The 16,159-nt window shown below is 43.3% G+C and overlaps 1 protein-coding gene across 6 annotated transcripts in view; it reads right to left on the bottom strand.

Moving 5' to 3' along the window:
* The window catches only part of LAMA2 (laminin subunit alpha 2), a 1,447,346-nt gene that overhangs the window by 167,692 nt on the left and 1,263,495 nt on the right, over positions 1–16,159 (bottom strand). For all 6 annotated transcript variants that reach the window (XM_073676060.1, XM_073676058.1, XM_073676059.1 and 3 more), the window contains 3 exons: positions 15,520–15,636; positions 14,860–15,036; positions 553–707 (listed from right to left, as the gene is read on the bottom strand). In XM_073676060.1, coding sequence (XP_073532161.1) covers positions 553–707; positions 14,860–15,036; positions 15,520–15,636 — 449 coding nt within the window. The remainder of the gene's footprint in view (positions 1–552; positions 708–14,859; positions 15,037–15,519; positions 15,637–16,159) is intronic.

Here is a 16,159-nt window from a genome sequence, read left to right as displayed (position 1 = left end):
CAAATGTATGTTAAAAAGAAGGGGACCAATGGAATGAAGTATGACTGCACGATCAGACTACACAGGGTTTGTTGTCTGTAACCATGAAGACACCTACAGTAGATCTGTGTAGTAGTTGTAAACACAAGGTTGTAGGAAATTTTTAATGAAGACAATTTGCAAAGGTTCTGTAATTTTATTTTTAGAGATTTTTGTGGATTTTCAGCAAATTAGCTGAGAAAGAATATATAGCTTCTTCTAAGGAACAATTTTCTTATTTCTCTACCAACCTCAATCTAACCGGTTAGCCATGTCAAGGTCCAAGATTAGACATCTACTTTCACTACTCTGAGTCAGCTCTAAGGAGCTTCATAATTTTGACATACTGTATGTACAGAAGTTTCATTTGTCTTGCTTTGTTCCATCAGTGGCTGAAAAAGCTACTGCTTATTGATACATACTGTCTTTCATTGTTCATACTAACCCAGTTGTTGTCAGTCTGTAATTATTTAAGTGGTACACTACAATATCCAAGTTCTTTCAACAGTGAATGCTACAGAAAGATAGACTTACAGAATTAGCCTGTTTGCGTGCTTGATTTATCAGCTCCTTGATTTGAGAGATATTTTTGCCCAGGTTGTCCTGAAGCTCTTTAATAGGTTTCAGTTTATCCAGTAAACGATCAGCTTCTTTTTCAAGCTGTTTTACTTTATCTCCAGCATCTGTAACTGTAGTACACAAAAAAAGCACTCAGAATTATGAAATACAAACACTTAGGCCACTATTCATCAGCAGTTTTTGCTGGAATTGTGGCATAAAACAGTTTGAAATATCACAAAATTTTTGTATAACTCACAGATGCACAAAATTAGCAAATATGTTGCAGTTTTACACCTATCCCAGCTAGTTCTGCCAACTGTTTGAAAAGTGGATAGATCTTTATTGGGTGAAAGCATGGCTGGAAGAAGCTTGGCCAGCAAAATCAACATAATTTAAAACAAAGAAAAGTTGAAATTTTTACAGTAATGAGCTCTGTCCCGGATTAGAGTACTTTTCTTGCAGTGGAAAATAGCATCTGCAAGATGCTGAAAACCTAATTAAGAAAGACATGGCTCTTAAAGGGGTTTTCCCATGAACAAAAGTTGATTTTAATCAACAGATCTTAGAGTAGTAATAAGTTCCACAATTGGATGTGTTTAAATAAAATGTTCCTGTGCTGAGATAATCTTATAAATGTGCCCCTGCTGTGTACTATGTAATGGCTGTGTCTGTCCGTGTACGAAATATGGTCTGATCATACCACAGCTCCTGGGCGGGGGAGGGAGCAAAAGAGTATACAGACAGGACAGCAGGGGATCACAGCTGATTGTTTTTGTGAGGGAAAACTTTTCACTGTTGGTTTTTAAACAATGTTTTACTTCAAAAGAAAGAAGCAGTGATCCTCTGCTGTAATATCTGTATAGTATTTTGCTTCCTCCCCTGCCCAGGAGATGTGGTATGATCAGACCATGTTCCGTACACAGACAGACACTGACATTACACATTATACAGCAGGGGAACATTTATAAGATTATCTCATAACAGGAACATCCAATTGTGGAACTTATATATATTCAAAGATCTATTGATTAAAATAAAGTTCTGTTTGTGGGAAAACCCCTTTAATAAATTTTGCACATCTTACTCCAGTGCACCGTTCATTAATACCGGTGAGTAAAACACCAGTCTTGATGAATCGATGACTCAGTTCACAAATCTAGTATAATATTATATACAGTGCCTACAAGTAGTATTCAACCCCCTGCAGATTTAGCTGGTTGACACATGCGGAATTAACTTGGCATTGTGACATTTGTACTGTAGATCAGCCTGGAAGTGGGAAATGCACTGCAGCAAATTTTTTTTTTTTTTTTTTTTAAAACGTTAAAAGTTAATTCAGAGTGTCATTTATTATTCAACCCCTCAAACCACAAGAATTCTGTTTGGTCCCCCTAAAGTATTAAGAAGTAGTTCAGGCACCAAGAATAATGAGCTTCACATGTGTGGATTAAAGATCTCTTTTGCCAGCCTTTTCTGACTATTTAAGACCCTCCCCAAACTTGTGAACAGCACTCAGACATGGTCAACATGGGAAAGACAAAGGAGCATTCCAAGGCCATCAGAGACAAGATCATGGAGGGTCACAAGGCTGGCAAGGGGTACAAAACCCTTTCCAAGGAGTTGGGCCTACCTGTCTCCACTGTTGGGAGCATCATCCGTAAGTGGAAGGCTTATGGAACTACTGTTAGCCTTCCACGGCCTGGACAGCCTTTGAAAGTGTCCTCCCGTGCTGAGGCCAGGCTTGTCCGAAGAGTCAAGGCTAACCCAAGGACAACAAGGAAGGAGCTCCGGGAAGATCTCATGGCAGTGGGGACATTGGTTTCAGTCAATACCATAAGTAACGTACTCCACCGCAATGGTCTCCGTTCCAGACGAGCCCGTAAGGTACCTTTACTTTCAAAGCGACATGTCAAGGCTCGTCTACAGTTTGCTCATGATCACTTGGAGGACTCTGAGACAGACTGGTTCAAGGTTCTATGGTCTGATGAGACCAAGATTGAGATCTTTGGTGCCAACCACACACGTGACGTTTGGAGACTGGATGGCACTGCATACGACCCCAAGAATACCATCCCTACAGTCAAGCATGGTGGTGGCAGCATCATTCTGTGGGGCTGTTTCTCAGCCAAGGGGCCTGGCCATCTGGTCCGCATCCATGGGAAGATGGATAGCACGGCCTACCTGGAGATTTTTGGCCAAGAACCTCCGCTCCTCCATCAAGGATCTTAAGATGGGTCGTAATTTCATCTTCCAACAAGACAACGACCCAAAGCACACAGCCAAGAAAACCAAGGCCTGGTTCAAGAGGGAAAAAGTCAAGGTGTTGGAGTGGCCTAGTCAGTCTCCTGACCTTAACCCAATTGAAAACTTGTGGAAGGAGCTCAAGAATAAAGTCCACATGAGACACCCAAAGAACCTAGATAACTTGGAGAAGATCTGCATGGAGGAGTGGGCCAAGATAACTCCACAGACCTGTGCTGGCCTGATCAGGTTTTATAAAAGACGATTATTAGCTGTAATTGCAAACAAGGGTTATTCCACAAAAAATTAAACATAGGGGTTGTATAATAATTGACCCACACTTTTATGTTTAAAATGTAATAAAATTCAACTGAGCAACATAACTTTTTGGTTTGTAAGATTTATGCTTCTCTTCATAAAACCTACTCTCGTTTGCAGTTTGAAGGCTCTAACTTATTTGCATCTTATCAAACCAGCTAAATCTGCAGGGGGTTGAATACTACTTGTAGACACTGTATGTATTAATTGAAAATTCAATTTTCAGTGCAGTTATCAAAAATCAAGATATATTGTAGACACCAATAAATATAATCAATGCATACTTTGTTTTTACAGAGATTCATTTCTGTTCCACAGAACTGCTAGATAAAAAATTTGGTGAGATAATTCAAAAAGTTGTAAACATTTGAGCCTGGAAACTATAGTCCTGTAAGTTTAAAAAATACCTTTCCTGGAAAACAAAATACTTAACCTTTCTCCAACATAAAGAATTATTAAAAAAATAAAATTTAGAGATAAGCATTAAGTCAAGTTAAGTCGATGCGCTCTGCTGTCTTAATATTTGACAGCTGTTTGAGATGTCCTGATTCTTTGAGATACCACTGCTTGGGCGGAGATTGCGAGTATACAGAATAAAAATACAGAGGAGAACCGAACTACTGTCTTACGTCAAGGGAAAAGATGTAGTTATGTAATAAGCAATGTAAAATGGATCCTTGTGTATTATGAAGCTAGAAGCAACAATTGACAGCATTGTGAGTGCATATTCATATGTATGTTTAGGGTATTTACATGATAATAAGCCAAAGTTCAGAATATTAATCTTTAAAGTTTACCTTTTATTGCATTTTTTTTTATAAAGAATAAAAAAGATCTCTGAAATAATGTCTGGATCTCTTGCATCTTGTGGAAATAGTGCCTTCGATTTGCTTTATTTCTTAACAGGTACACCTGGAGCCTTCCTTCTTCTAAGTAGTAAGTAAACCTACTTGCTGTAACAGTTTTATAAGGTGTTATCCCCTTCATATGTCGTTACCTGAACACTTTGAGGAGTGTATCTTGTTTATTTTTTCTTTACTGTCAAAAATGATTATATGAATTTTTGGCTTTATACTACAAAGCAGAAACTAAAAATGAAGCAAGATATATGGAATCATTTGCAATTGGTTCTGTCAAAGGTTATTTCCTATTTGTAATAGCTATCAAGCAAGTAATTAAAAGTGTAATAACTCCAGATAAAGCAATACAACCAGCAAAAAAATCTTTAATATAAGAGCAGATATGAACATGATTTGCAATTTAGATATTAATTTGGTGTGAAATACTTTATCTAGAGATCTATTATGATCTGTTCCGGTAATGTTTTTGGATCCTTTCTCATCCTCTGAGCATGAGTGGAAAGTATTATGTAAGGTTTTACATATTGCATACAGTTTAAGGATCAAACTAGAAAATATTTCTTAAGAAAAGGAAAGAAACAAGGTCCTTTTTGACTTTAATCAAGGTCAATTTACATGACTTCAACATAAATCTCATCAGTGAAGCAGTAGTAAGGTGAAAACTGATGCAGTTCAGGAGTAATACCAATGATTATTTCTTAATTGGTAAAGGAACTTGTTGATTTTTAACAAACAAATTGAAGTAATGTTCATATCATCAAACATTAATTCCTATATAACTGGTGTAAAAGAAACACAGAATTTATTAAAAAAGAATGTTCAAATATGATTCTTGTGATATGATAATGCGGCATGCCGGTACCCATTCTACTGCTGCTAAATGAGACAGTAGTCGTGTGGCAGTAGATTTGCTTCAGTGTGGGCACTGTGAGTTAGGGGATATAATACACTGCATTGTAAATTGTACATTCCTGCCATCTACTGGCCAATGTGTGGATATGAAAGTTAAGTGATTATTCTCCTCACAACAAGCTCCTACAGAAACGGCTGAGAGGAGCCAAACCAGTTGCGGGCGGTTCAAGCTGCCTAAGAAGATATAGGGGCAGACACTATTTCTCTCAAAAGAGTTTCCATGCCAGTCCATGCTGGGGGGACATTTTTCCTCACATAATCTCCTTCACAAAAAGAGTGAAGCCTCTTCCAGTCAGGAGAGATAACGCTGTACATGTGCTCTCCTGCTCTCTGGTTATCCTGTTTGCTTCTAGCCAGGACCATATCCACGTGGCTGCCATGCCACCGACTTTGTTTAAACCTACCCCCTGCGAAAGGGAACGGTGGGATAAAAACTGTGAGTACATCCACACTTTAGTGTGTTTCCACGGAGAGCCAATCTGTGAAGGTCCCTCCATCAGTGTAATATTTCTTGGACTGTGCAAGCAAGTGAAGAAAACTCTGCTCCAGTCGCCCTGAGAGGCCATAACCTCATGAGGAGAGAACCATTACTTTCATATGCACATTATACTGTGAACTTTGCCTTTAAGAGAGAGTATACCCTGTTACCTCATTCAGTAAAATTGTTATGTTTACAAGTTCATCTGCGTGTCTGGCTGCTTGAGATTGCACAAACATCACAGGCACTCCAAAACCGGCACCCAGACACCACCGCTACAGGAGTGCAACCGGGGGGTCCTATACCATCCACAAGTGCCACCTCTCGCTTTTTAAATTGTTGTGGACACGAGGGAAGCATTGAGGGGTCCAGCGACCCACTTCAGCTACTGTGACATCATTATCTGCTGTAAGTGAGACTATGTAAGGGGGAAGACCGGGATGTACGTACTTTCAGAACAAGGGATCCGGAACTGCCGGGGCCGTGCCTCTGGTTGCAGAGGATAGACAGACTGCGAGCACAGGAGTCAGGTGACCGGGAAGCTGTGGGCGTGTCCAGAGCGAGAGCTCAGGAGTCAGGTGACAGGGGAGCTGGGGGCGTGTCTAGGAAGAGGGAGAAAAAGGAGGTTTGCGCGGGAAAGCAGGCAGTTGACAGTTGGAGTCAAGCCCGACTAGAGGGAGAAGAGACGCAGGGTCCGTGGAGCCGAGCAAGTGAGGTGCAGTGTTATGGACTAGGAGCTCAGCGGGACAAACCGGTGACCACCCGCTGACGCCAGAAGACGGAGCATTGTTTAGGTGGGGAAGCCAGAACAACACCGGCATCAGCCGGCAACTGCCTTGTGGGGAACAAGAGTCAGCTAAGTGTAAAACTGCCGATTACAACCGTTTCGACTCTCCTATATCTAGCCAAACTGTGGATTGTTGGTTATAGCTTGTTACCTGCTACTTCCCTTGTTGTCCTCCTATTTCCCCTGTTACTCCCAGCGTGGAGATTGACCCTGTTACAATAAATCTCCCCTATTTATTAGCCCTGTACTGGCTGCTCTGTGTTTCTGTGTCACTGCATCTAAAATACCAGTGTCACAACTACATACCCCAGCTGGCCCTTCTGCAACATCTGATGCCTCCCCAGTGGCCCACCACAATAATAGTGGGATATTTTGCTAACTGGGAACCTATACAGTGCCTGGTCAGGAGTTGAGGGGAATGATAGATGCTGAGACAAGATACTTCCTGTTTCTACACAGAGCAGAGAAAAGAGAAGAATTAACTGGGTAGAAAGGCAAAATGAGCAATTGTAAGTACACAGTGCTACATACTATGGTGATTGCAATATATTAAGAGAATAAAAAATTTGATTGGAGTGTTTCATTAAGGCATTCTTAAAACACCATTCCAATACTTTTTTTTATTGCAGTACTGGAGTGGTGCCACTAATCTAAGTTTCCTGCACTTGGTCTTATACTTACCAGCTTCTGTCTTCATCTTTTATCGATGCTGCTCCTGTTGGACTTCTGCATGTTATGACCTGCCGGATTGCTCCAGTGATTGTTGGGTGGAAGTCTCAATTCAATGTACATTTTTGACAAATATAGCCAGAACATTACTGTTAAGGGGACGGTTGCAACAACTTTATTAATATGGAAAGCAACCGAACCCGGGGTCCGCGATGCAGCCTAGAAGACTGCGGCCGAACACCCACCGGGTAAGAATGAAAAGCAACCAACTAAAGTAAAACTCCCTCTAGTGTTACTACACACCAGGACGGGAAAGGATTCGCACTATCTCCGTTAACTGCAGGGAAGATGTGCGACAATTAACATAGCCGTAGCTCTGTTGACTGCACAGAGACTACGCAGCAGGGCCTAGGAAGTGTGTGTGACTCACGCCGGAGCGTACATGCTCTCTGCCGGTGTGTGACCAGCCCGAGGAGTAACCCTCCAAGTGGCTAACAGGCGGTGCCAGGGATACGGAACCCGTAGTCTGCTCGGGGAGTATAGCAACCCCCTTGCCGGAGCCAGAGTGCCAAACGGGAACTACCTGCCTAAGCACAGCTAAGCCTGCCTAAGCGACCTGTGCTAATCAGCAGAGCAAACTCTGGCATCGGCAGGTCACGGAGAGAGCAGCTAGGGAGCACGTGGAACCCAAACAAATAAGCGTCTACACAAGAACACAATCTAAACGGAATGATCAGAGTGCACCGCCATGCTTGTGGTCGGGCTGTTTAAAGACTAAGCCCTGCCCACAGTTGCATTATTGGTCGCACTACTGATGACGTCACCCGCGGCCAATCAGGTGGTACCAGGTCACCGGATCAGCTGACACCAAACCACCAATCACGGTACGCCATGTCACGGGCATGCTCAGTGCAGTGCACCCTGGACTTAGGCTGTAGCAGCCCTGTTCCCCTCTGTAACCTATGCTTAACACTACTAGGAACAAAGACCCAAGAGACAGCTTGTACATCTCGTGCACTAGCTAGGTGTTTGGACCAATGGCAATGCTGAGCAGCATCTGCCCTTGCTGGACCAGAATGGGAGACCACAGAATCCACTGATGATTCTGACCCAATTTCAGATCCAGCCAATGCCCGACGCTTAACATTATCCCCCCCTCTAACATCCCCCTCCACTTGACACTCAAATTCCTCAATGAGCAGAGGAGCATGAATGTGGTCCACCGGTTCCAAGGAGCAATCCTCAGATCCATGACCCCTCCAGTGTACCAGGTAATATTTTTTCCCACAAACCATCTTAGACCCCACAATCGCCTGTACCTTGAGATCATCACCCCTGGTGTCTGAAGCAGGTTGGGATTCAGAGAATTTTGTCAGGCAAACGGGCTTAAGGAGCGACACATGAAAAGTGTCGTGAATCTTCAGGTGTCGTGGTAACTGTAAACGGTACACTACGAGGTTTACTTGGGCCAAAATTTTGAAAGGACCAATAAAACGGGGGGCAAACTTAGCAGATTCCCCGTGTCCTCTGATATTGCGAGCCGCATGCCACACCCTGTTGCCTGGAAAGAATACGGGGGCTGGACGGCGATGAGTGTCAGCTGACTCTCTCATCCCATTCTTGGAAGCCAATATAGCATCCTGAGTATGGTCCCAAACCTCCCGCGCCTCCAGAGCCCAATCTCTGACCCCAGGTTCCACAGAGGAACCAGGCATAGGAACCGGGACGCGCGGATGTTGGCCATTATTCAGAAGAAACGGAGTCTGACCTGTGGAATCCGCCACTGCGTTGTTTAGAGCAAACTCTGCCCAAGGAAGCAATATCGCTCAATCATTATGGTTGGCAGAAACGAAATGGCGCAAGTATGTCACAAGCGTCTGGTTAGTGCGTTCCACCAGACCATTGGTCTCCGGGTGATAGGCCGTAGAAAGATTCAGTTCAATGCTAAGCAAATTACAGAATTCTCTCCAGAACCGGGAGGTAAACTGTGGACCTTGATCATAGACAATCCTATCAGGCATTCCGTGGAGACGAAAAACATGATGAATAAACAGTGATGCCAGAACCCGTCAAGAAGGAACCCTAGGAAGAGGAACCAGGTGAACCATCTTAGAAAGATGGTCAGAAACCACCCATATTGTCGTGTTTCCCTGGGACTTAGGTAACTCGACAACGAAATCCATCCCAACCAGCTCCCAAGGTCTATCCGCCACGAGTAACGGATGAAGAAGACCAGCCGGCCTCTGACGGGACGGTTTATTTCTCGCACAAGAGACACACGCTTGAACGTATTCTTTAACGTCCTGCGGCAACCAAGGCCACCAATACGACCGTTGGAGACACTCCGTGGTACGTTTGACCCCAAAATGACCTCCGATCTTAAAGGCATGTGCCCAGGAGAGTACCTCATTTTGTAGATTAGGAGGAATGAACGTCCTCCTAGGAGGAACCTGGTTTAGGGCCACTGGGGCCACCGTCTGCATACTCTCCGGAGGAACGCGGTAAGCCAGGGCTCGTCCTCGTCCTCAGCCGTATCCATAGACCGGGACAAAGTGTCCGCCCGAGGGTTCTTCTCCCCTTTTAGAAAGTGAATGGAAAAATTGAATCGGGAAAAGAAAAGGGACCACCAGGCCTGCCTCGGGTTAAGATGCTGCGCCATCTGTAGGTGCGAGAAATTCTTATGATCGGAATATACCACGAAAGTGTGTTTAGCTCCCTCCAAGAGGTACCTCCACTCGGAAAAAAGCCATCTTAATAGCAAGTAATTCTTTGTCCCCAATCGTGCAATTCCTCTCTGCTGTATAGAAGGTCTTGGAGAAGAAAAAACATGGTCTTCTCCGACCCTGTTCGTTCTTTTGAGAGAGAACCGCTCCTGCTCCTACAGAGGAAGCATCGACCTTCAGGAAGAATGGTCTGTCAACATCCGGGTGATGGAGAATGGGAGCTCTAGAAAAATAGGATTTAATCTCCCAGAACGCCTCGGACGTCTCCTTAGACCAATTCTTGGCATTGGCACCCTTCCTGGTTAAAGCGGCCAAAGGAGCCACCAGTGTGGAAAAATGTGGTATGAACTGCTGGTAGTAGTTGACAAACCCCATGAAGCGTTGCACTGCCTTAAGGGAATGGGGCTCGTGCCAGTTCTGTACCACCACCATCTTTTGTGGGTCCATGGCCAATCCCTTACTGGATACGATGTAACCCAGGAACGGTAGAGACTCCCGTTCGAACTGGCATTTCTCCAGCTTACAATACAGAGAATTCGCACGCAAGTGTTCGAAAACTCTGTGAACATCCTCTCTGTGTGTGGAGAGATCCGGGGAAAATATAAGAATATCATCAAGATAGACTACCACGGATGATAGCAGCAAATCTCGAAAGATATCGTTGACAAAATCCTGAAAAACAGCGGGGGCATTGCATAAGCTGAAGGGCATGACGAGGCACTCTTAATGACCATCACGAGTGTTAAAAGCCGTTTTCCAGTCGTCACCCTCACGGATTCGCACGAGATTATATGCCCCTCGCAGGTCCAATTTTGTGATGATGTTAGCCCCTCACAACCTGTCAAACAGTTCAGAAATAAGGGGCAGAGGGTATTTATTTTTGATGTTGATGGCATTTAGGCATCTGTAATCAATACAGAGACGTAAATCACCCTCCTTCTTCTGGACGAAGAAAAACCCAGCTCCAGCAGGAGAGACCGATTTTCTGATAAACCCCCGGGCCAGGTTCTCTTTGATATAATCTGACATGGCCAGGGTCTCGGGGACAGACAGAGGATAAACCCTGCCGCGAGGAGGCTCCGTGCTAGTGACCAAATCAATAGAACAGTCATATGGTCAGTGGGGAGGTAAAGTCTCTGCAGCCTTTTTGGAAAAGACATCCGCAAAACTCTGATATTGTACAGGAAGAGCGGCCAAGTTGGTAGAAGGCTCTGAGACTACCCTCCGGGTGGCTGTAAACATACACTGAGAAACACAATTCTCACCCCAGGAAGAAATTCTCCCCGTATTCCAGTCAATGTGTGGAGTGTGACAACGTAGCTATGGAAGACCCAATAGCACCTCATCCAATCCACCGGGAATAATAAGAAAGGAGATAACCTCCTGGTGACCCTGAGGAAACAACATGGTGAGATGAATCGACTGGTGAGTGATTGGCGTGTCCAGCAGTGAACCGTTGACTATCCTAATGTTCATTGGTTTTGGCAGTAACTCCATAGGAATGGTGTGCTTCAGGGCAAACGTTGATGACAAAAAATTGCCATCGGCGCCAGAATCCACCCACGCCTTGGCAGTAACCATGGTTGTTCCGAAGAGCAACGTCACCTCGTACAATAATTTGAAGGAAGAAGCCCCAGAATCTTACACACCTCCTCCAACGGCGGTTAGACACATTCGTTTCCCGACCGCTTGGAACCCTTATTAATGGGATATTCCAAGAGATGTGCTGGTCGGAAATGAGGAGACCTAGACTTAGTCCGGGATATATCCATAGCCTCAGACTCCGGGTCGGGAGCCGCGGGTTTGGAAATAGGTCTAGAGAATGAATATGCCAGCTGAAACCAAGGTCTGGAGACCTCCAGCTCTAACTTGCGTTCTGCATGACGCAAATCTATTCGGGTAGCGAGTGATTAACTCTTCCAGAGAGGTTGGAATCTCTCTGGTAGCTAGGGCATCCTTAATATGCCCAGCCAGACCCTTCCAGAACACCGGAATTAGCGACCGCTCAGACCAATCCAATTCAGCCGCTAAGGTTCTGAACTGGATGGCACAGTGGCTGGCGGTGGCCGAACCCTGGACCAACTCAAGAAGCTTAAGGGCCGCATCATGCGTGACCCGAGGACCTAGGAAAACACTCTTTAGGGCTCTGAGAAAGAGACCCGCATTAGCCACTACCGGGTCATTCCGCTCCCACAGAGGGGTAGCCCTCTCCAAAGCCCTGTGAGAAAGTAACGAGATGACAAAACCCACTTTGGCCCTTTCGGAGGGCCAAAATTTTCCAGGAGAGCAAAACGGGGTAATGGGGCAATAGCAGCTGCTGCAGCATTCACCGCAGCCATGCTAACAAGATTAGCCGCCTGGGTAGCTACTGCAGTGAGATCAGCAACCGGGACAGTTTTATCCAGAGTCCTAAGTCTGGCCTCAAGTTGTTGTATATAACACTGCAGTTGCTGGTTGTCAGCCATGTTCGGCTAGACCCTGGCGCTCTGATACTGTTAAGGGGATGGTTGCAACAACTTTATTAAAATGGAAAGCTACCGAACCCGGGTTCCGCGATGCAGCCTAGAAGACTGCGGCCGAACACCCACCGGGTAAGAATGAAAAACAACCAACTAAAGTAAAACTCCTTCCAGTGTTACTACACACCGGGACGGGAAAGGATTCGCACTATCTCCGTTAACTGCAGGGAAGATGTGCGACAATTAACGTAGCCGTAGCTCTATTGACTGCACAGAGACTACGCAGCAGGTGCTAGGAAGTGTGTGTGACTCATGCCGGAATGTACGTGTTCTCAGTCAGTGTGTGACCGGCCTGCGGAGTAACCCTCCAAGGGGCTAACAGGCGGTGCCAGGGATACGGAACCCGCAGTCTGCTCGGGGTGTATAGCAACCCCCTTACCGGAGCCAGACTGCCAAACAGGAACTACCTGCCTAAGCACATCTAAGCCTGCCTAAGCGACCTGTGCTAATCAGCCGAGTGAACTCTGGCATCGGCAGGTCATGGAGAGAGCAGCTAGGGAGCATATGGAGCCTGCTTAAGTGACCTGTGCTAATCAGCCGAGCAAACTCTGGCATCGGCAGGTCATGGAGAGAGCAACTAGGGAGCACGTGGAGCCCAAACAGACAAGCGTCTACACAAGAACACAACCTAAACGGAATTATCAGAGTGCACCGCCATGCTTGTGGTCGGGCTATTTAAAGACTAAGCCCTGCCCATAGTCGCATTATTGGTCGCACTACTGATGACGTCACCCGCGGCCAATCAGGCGGTACCAGGTCACCGGATCAGCTGACACCAAACCACCAATCACGGTACGCCATGTCACGGGCAAGCTCAGTGCAGTGCACCCTGGACTTAGGCTGTAGCAGCCCTGTTCCCCTCTGTAACCTATGCTTAACGCTACTAGGAACAAAGACCCAAGAGACAGCCTGTACATCTCGTGCACTATACAAGGTGTTGGGACCAACAGCGATGCTGAGCAGCATCTGCCCAGCTGGACCAGAATGGAAGACCACAGAATTCACTGATAATTCTGACCCAATTTCAGATCCAGCCAACGCCCGACACCTAACCATTACCTCTGACTTGCGGACAGTCAGAAGTCACAGTCATAAGATGGCACTGCTAGACCGGAGAGGCATCAGGACAGCTGAAGACAGTAACTAGTAAGTATATTACTAGGGTCAGGGAACTTAGATTACTAGCACCAATCCAGCACTGAAATAAAGAAAAACGCTGGAGTGGTGCTTTAATCATAGCTAACGGTATAAACCCACATGATCTATTCAAAACACATACTTTAAGCTGTTTCTTGTCTGCATATTCCACCTTGTTATTTGGATGTAAAAGTTTGGTTATGAAACAAAGATAAAATTGAATATATGGACTTCAGAAGGCAGTAGCGTTTTAATTATGTCTCATGGTGGCCCTCATACAGCATGTGAACATGGGTTGTCTTCATGAGAAAACCCCTACAGGCAAAAATGAAAGATAAAAGTGTGTTTGCCATTATCAAGCTTCCTCACATAATGGTACTTATGACATTGTATAAATGTACAAAGAAACATGTTTTACTCATTTGGACAATAAAGAGTAGAAAAAACAAGTTTGAGGTTTCGCACTGGTTTGATAACTGGCATGGTCACTTCACATTTGTGACATACCTTCACTCTATACACCTAGTATGTCTTTAATGGACTTGACATATGCCAAGATTGTCCTTTTTGGCATAATTTTAGGCTTTGCTTTACTTCTCACGATATTGTGGGAGATATGATTCTATAAAAGGTATTAGAAGTAACATGTAAGGAAATGTATGTGCTTGAATATATTATCCGAACAGATTCTGAGTAAACCAGATTCATAGAATAAATGCTTTTAAATAAAAAGAAGATTAAATTATTCAGTTTCCAGGTGGTTTAGAGAGGAAAATCTGTGGCTGGGAATATAAAAAAGACATTTAACCATTTCCTGATTCTGTAAATTTTCCTCCTTTCCTGGCATAACAGTGTATAGGATATGTAGAGGTAGATACATTAAAGAACGGAGTACTCAAGATGGTAGTATGACCAAATAATAAACTGAAATTGAGGCATCTTTTTAATTACCAGAATCCCAAGTCAAGATAATAACTAAAGATCTTAAAGAACGGGGCTTGATGTGATGATTAAACTGCTTTGCGAGTTTGCAGTTAAAACGTTAAATCATCATAACCTCCAAAAAGCAGAAGTAGACTGGCAATGCATGTCATCTGTGTACCCTAGGAATATATTTTTTCATTGTGGTCTATTTGTACAGTGCCAGCATCAATTTTATGTGCAAGACCAGACAAGGGCCGTCTATAAGAGTTGTACTTCCTCTGGAGAGAAGCAACTGTATTTTACAACTGCTTCAAAGGCAAAATTATGATATTTATGAAATAGCCAATTTTTAGCCCTAGTCTCATCACTATTGTCGGGGCATTAGGGTGCACTGGGCTAATCTAAAAAAAATCAAGTCTCATGTTTTCTATATAGGCACAATCATTTCTAAATCTATAGCAAGTCTATTCCTGCTGAAAGCCACATCTTCTCTATCAATGAGTGCTCTGCTCCCATCATTGTACCTCACATCCACATATTTGTTACATATAGTGTTGTATACTTCATTTTCAAAACACATTGCCTCAGGAACACTTTTACCTCTGTTTTTTGCATCCATATGAATCACAATATCTGGCATTCAATGAAAATATATCTTAAAAAAAAACTATAGAGCATGAACATGAATAAAGAATTGACATTCTTGACTTACCATTTTCGACTTTTACAACAGCATTGGTTTTAGCTACGTGTTCTTTCAGTGCACTGTAGTTCTGTTTCAACCCCAGGAGATTCAGATTAAGATCTTTGATGCGTGCAAGAACATCGTTGGCAGTATCATTTGCTTGCTTGGCTTTGTCTTTTGCGGTCTGAATCTTCACTATTGTATCTATTACAGATAAATGTGTGTCAGGCAAAGAGTGGAGAATGGATACAAGAGAATGTATTGCCAATTGAATGTTAAGAGTATCCTTACTTGAATTGAGAAATTTTTATTTCATTATACATTTCACTGACATTTTCCACTGACATTAATATGTTGAAGTTGATCCTTAGGATATTTTCTTCATCTAGCACAACTTTCATTTCATTGTTCAGATTTCCATATATATATTTTTTTCTTAAGGAGGTATTGGTAAATTGGGACAAGATCCTTATGGGAATTGGATATATGTGCCTTGGTGCCTTGGAGAATCTCATAAGGCTTTAGGTCCAGTGCATTTGCCTTCAACATCGCAATACCATATTATCTTAAGTTATCAGACATAACACTACTTAACAAAACTTTATTACCCTTGTGATCCTAATTTACTAATAATCACATTTTCTGTTATTATTCTAAGCAAAATTGTAGTTGTTCTCATTTTCTTACCACTGGGTATTGCAGCTAGCTTTCCGAGTGTGTCATTGAGGGCTCCGACCAAATTCTGATTTTTCTCATCCGCATTTTGCAGCCTATCCTTCATTGCAGCAAGTTCATTCTCTTTTTCTGTGAAGACCGAAAATAATACACAATTATTTGTTTTGTACATATACAGTCATTTATACATAAACACAATTATAATGAGTAAATTGTAAAATGGTATAATTATAAAAGCTCCTCTCAATTCCAGATATATGTTACCTATACCAAATACACACCCAATAAAAAATTGGCTTTTGCTGTTATAGAAAAAAATGTTTATTTACTAAGATTTAATGCTTAAAGCACCACTCCATCGTTGGAACTTCAAGTTATTTTCCGAGTATAGTTGCAAACTATAAAAATACTTAAAAAGTAAAATTATCTAATAAAAGCCGCTGTGCTATAATTTACCTTTTCCATTGTTATATAACAATGCAAATTTCATATATGATTTAGTAAAGAACACATAATTTTACTATCTTCAAAACCGTATTTTTACTTTAACATGGAAAATGCTGCAAGTGAACAGGTAGAAAGCAATTGTCAATACTAATAAGGAGCTGATATTAATGAGAAGTATGATTTGAGGCAGCAAAAGTGCAGAGTT

This window comes from Phyllobates terribilis, unplaced genomic scaffold (genome assembly GCF_046119375.1).
Source record: "Phyllobates terribilis strain yellow unplaced genomic scaffold, ASM4611937v1 Scaffold_3__8_contigs__length_932513732, whole genome shotgun sequence".
NCBI classification, from domain to species: Eukaryota; Metazoa; Chordata; class Amphibia; order Anura; family Dendrobatidae; genus Phyllobates; species Phyllobates terribilis.
This window is presented reverse-complemented; position numbering and strand designations above follow the sequence as displayed.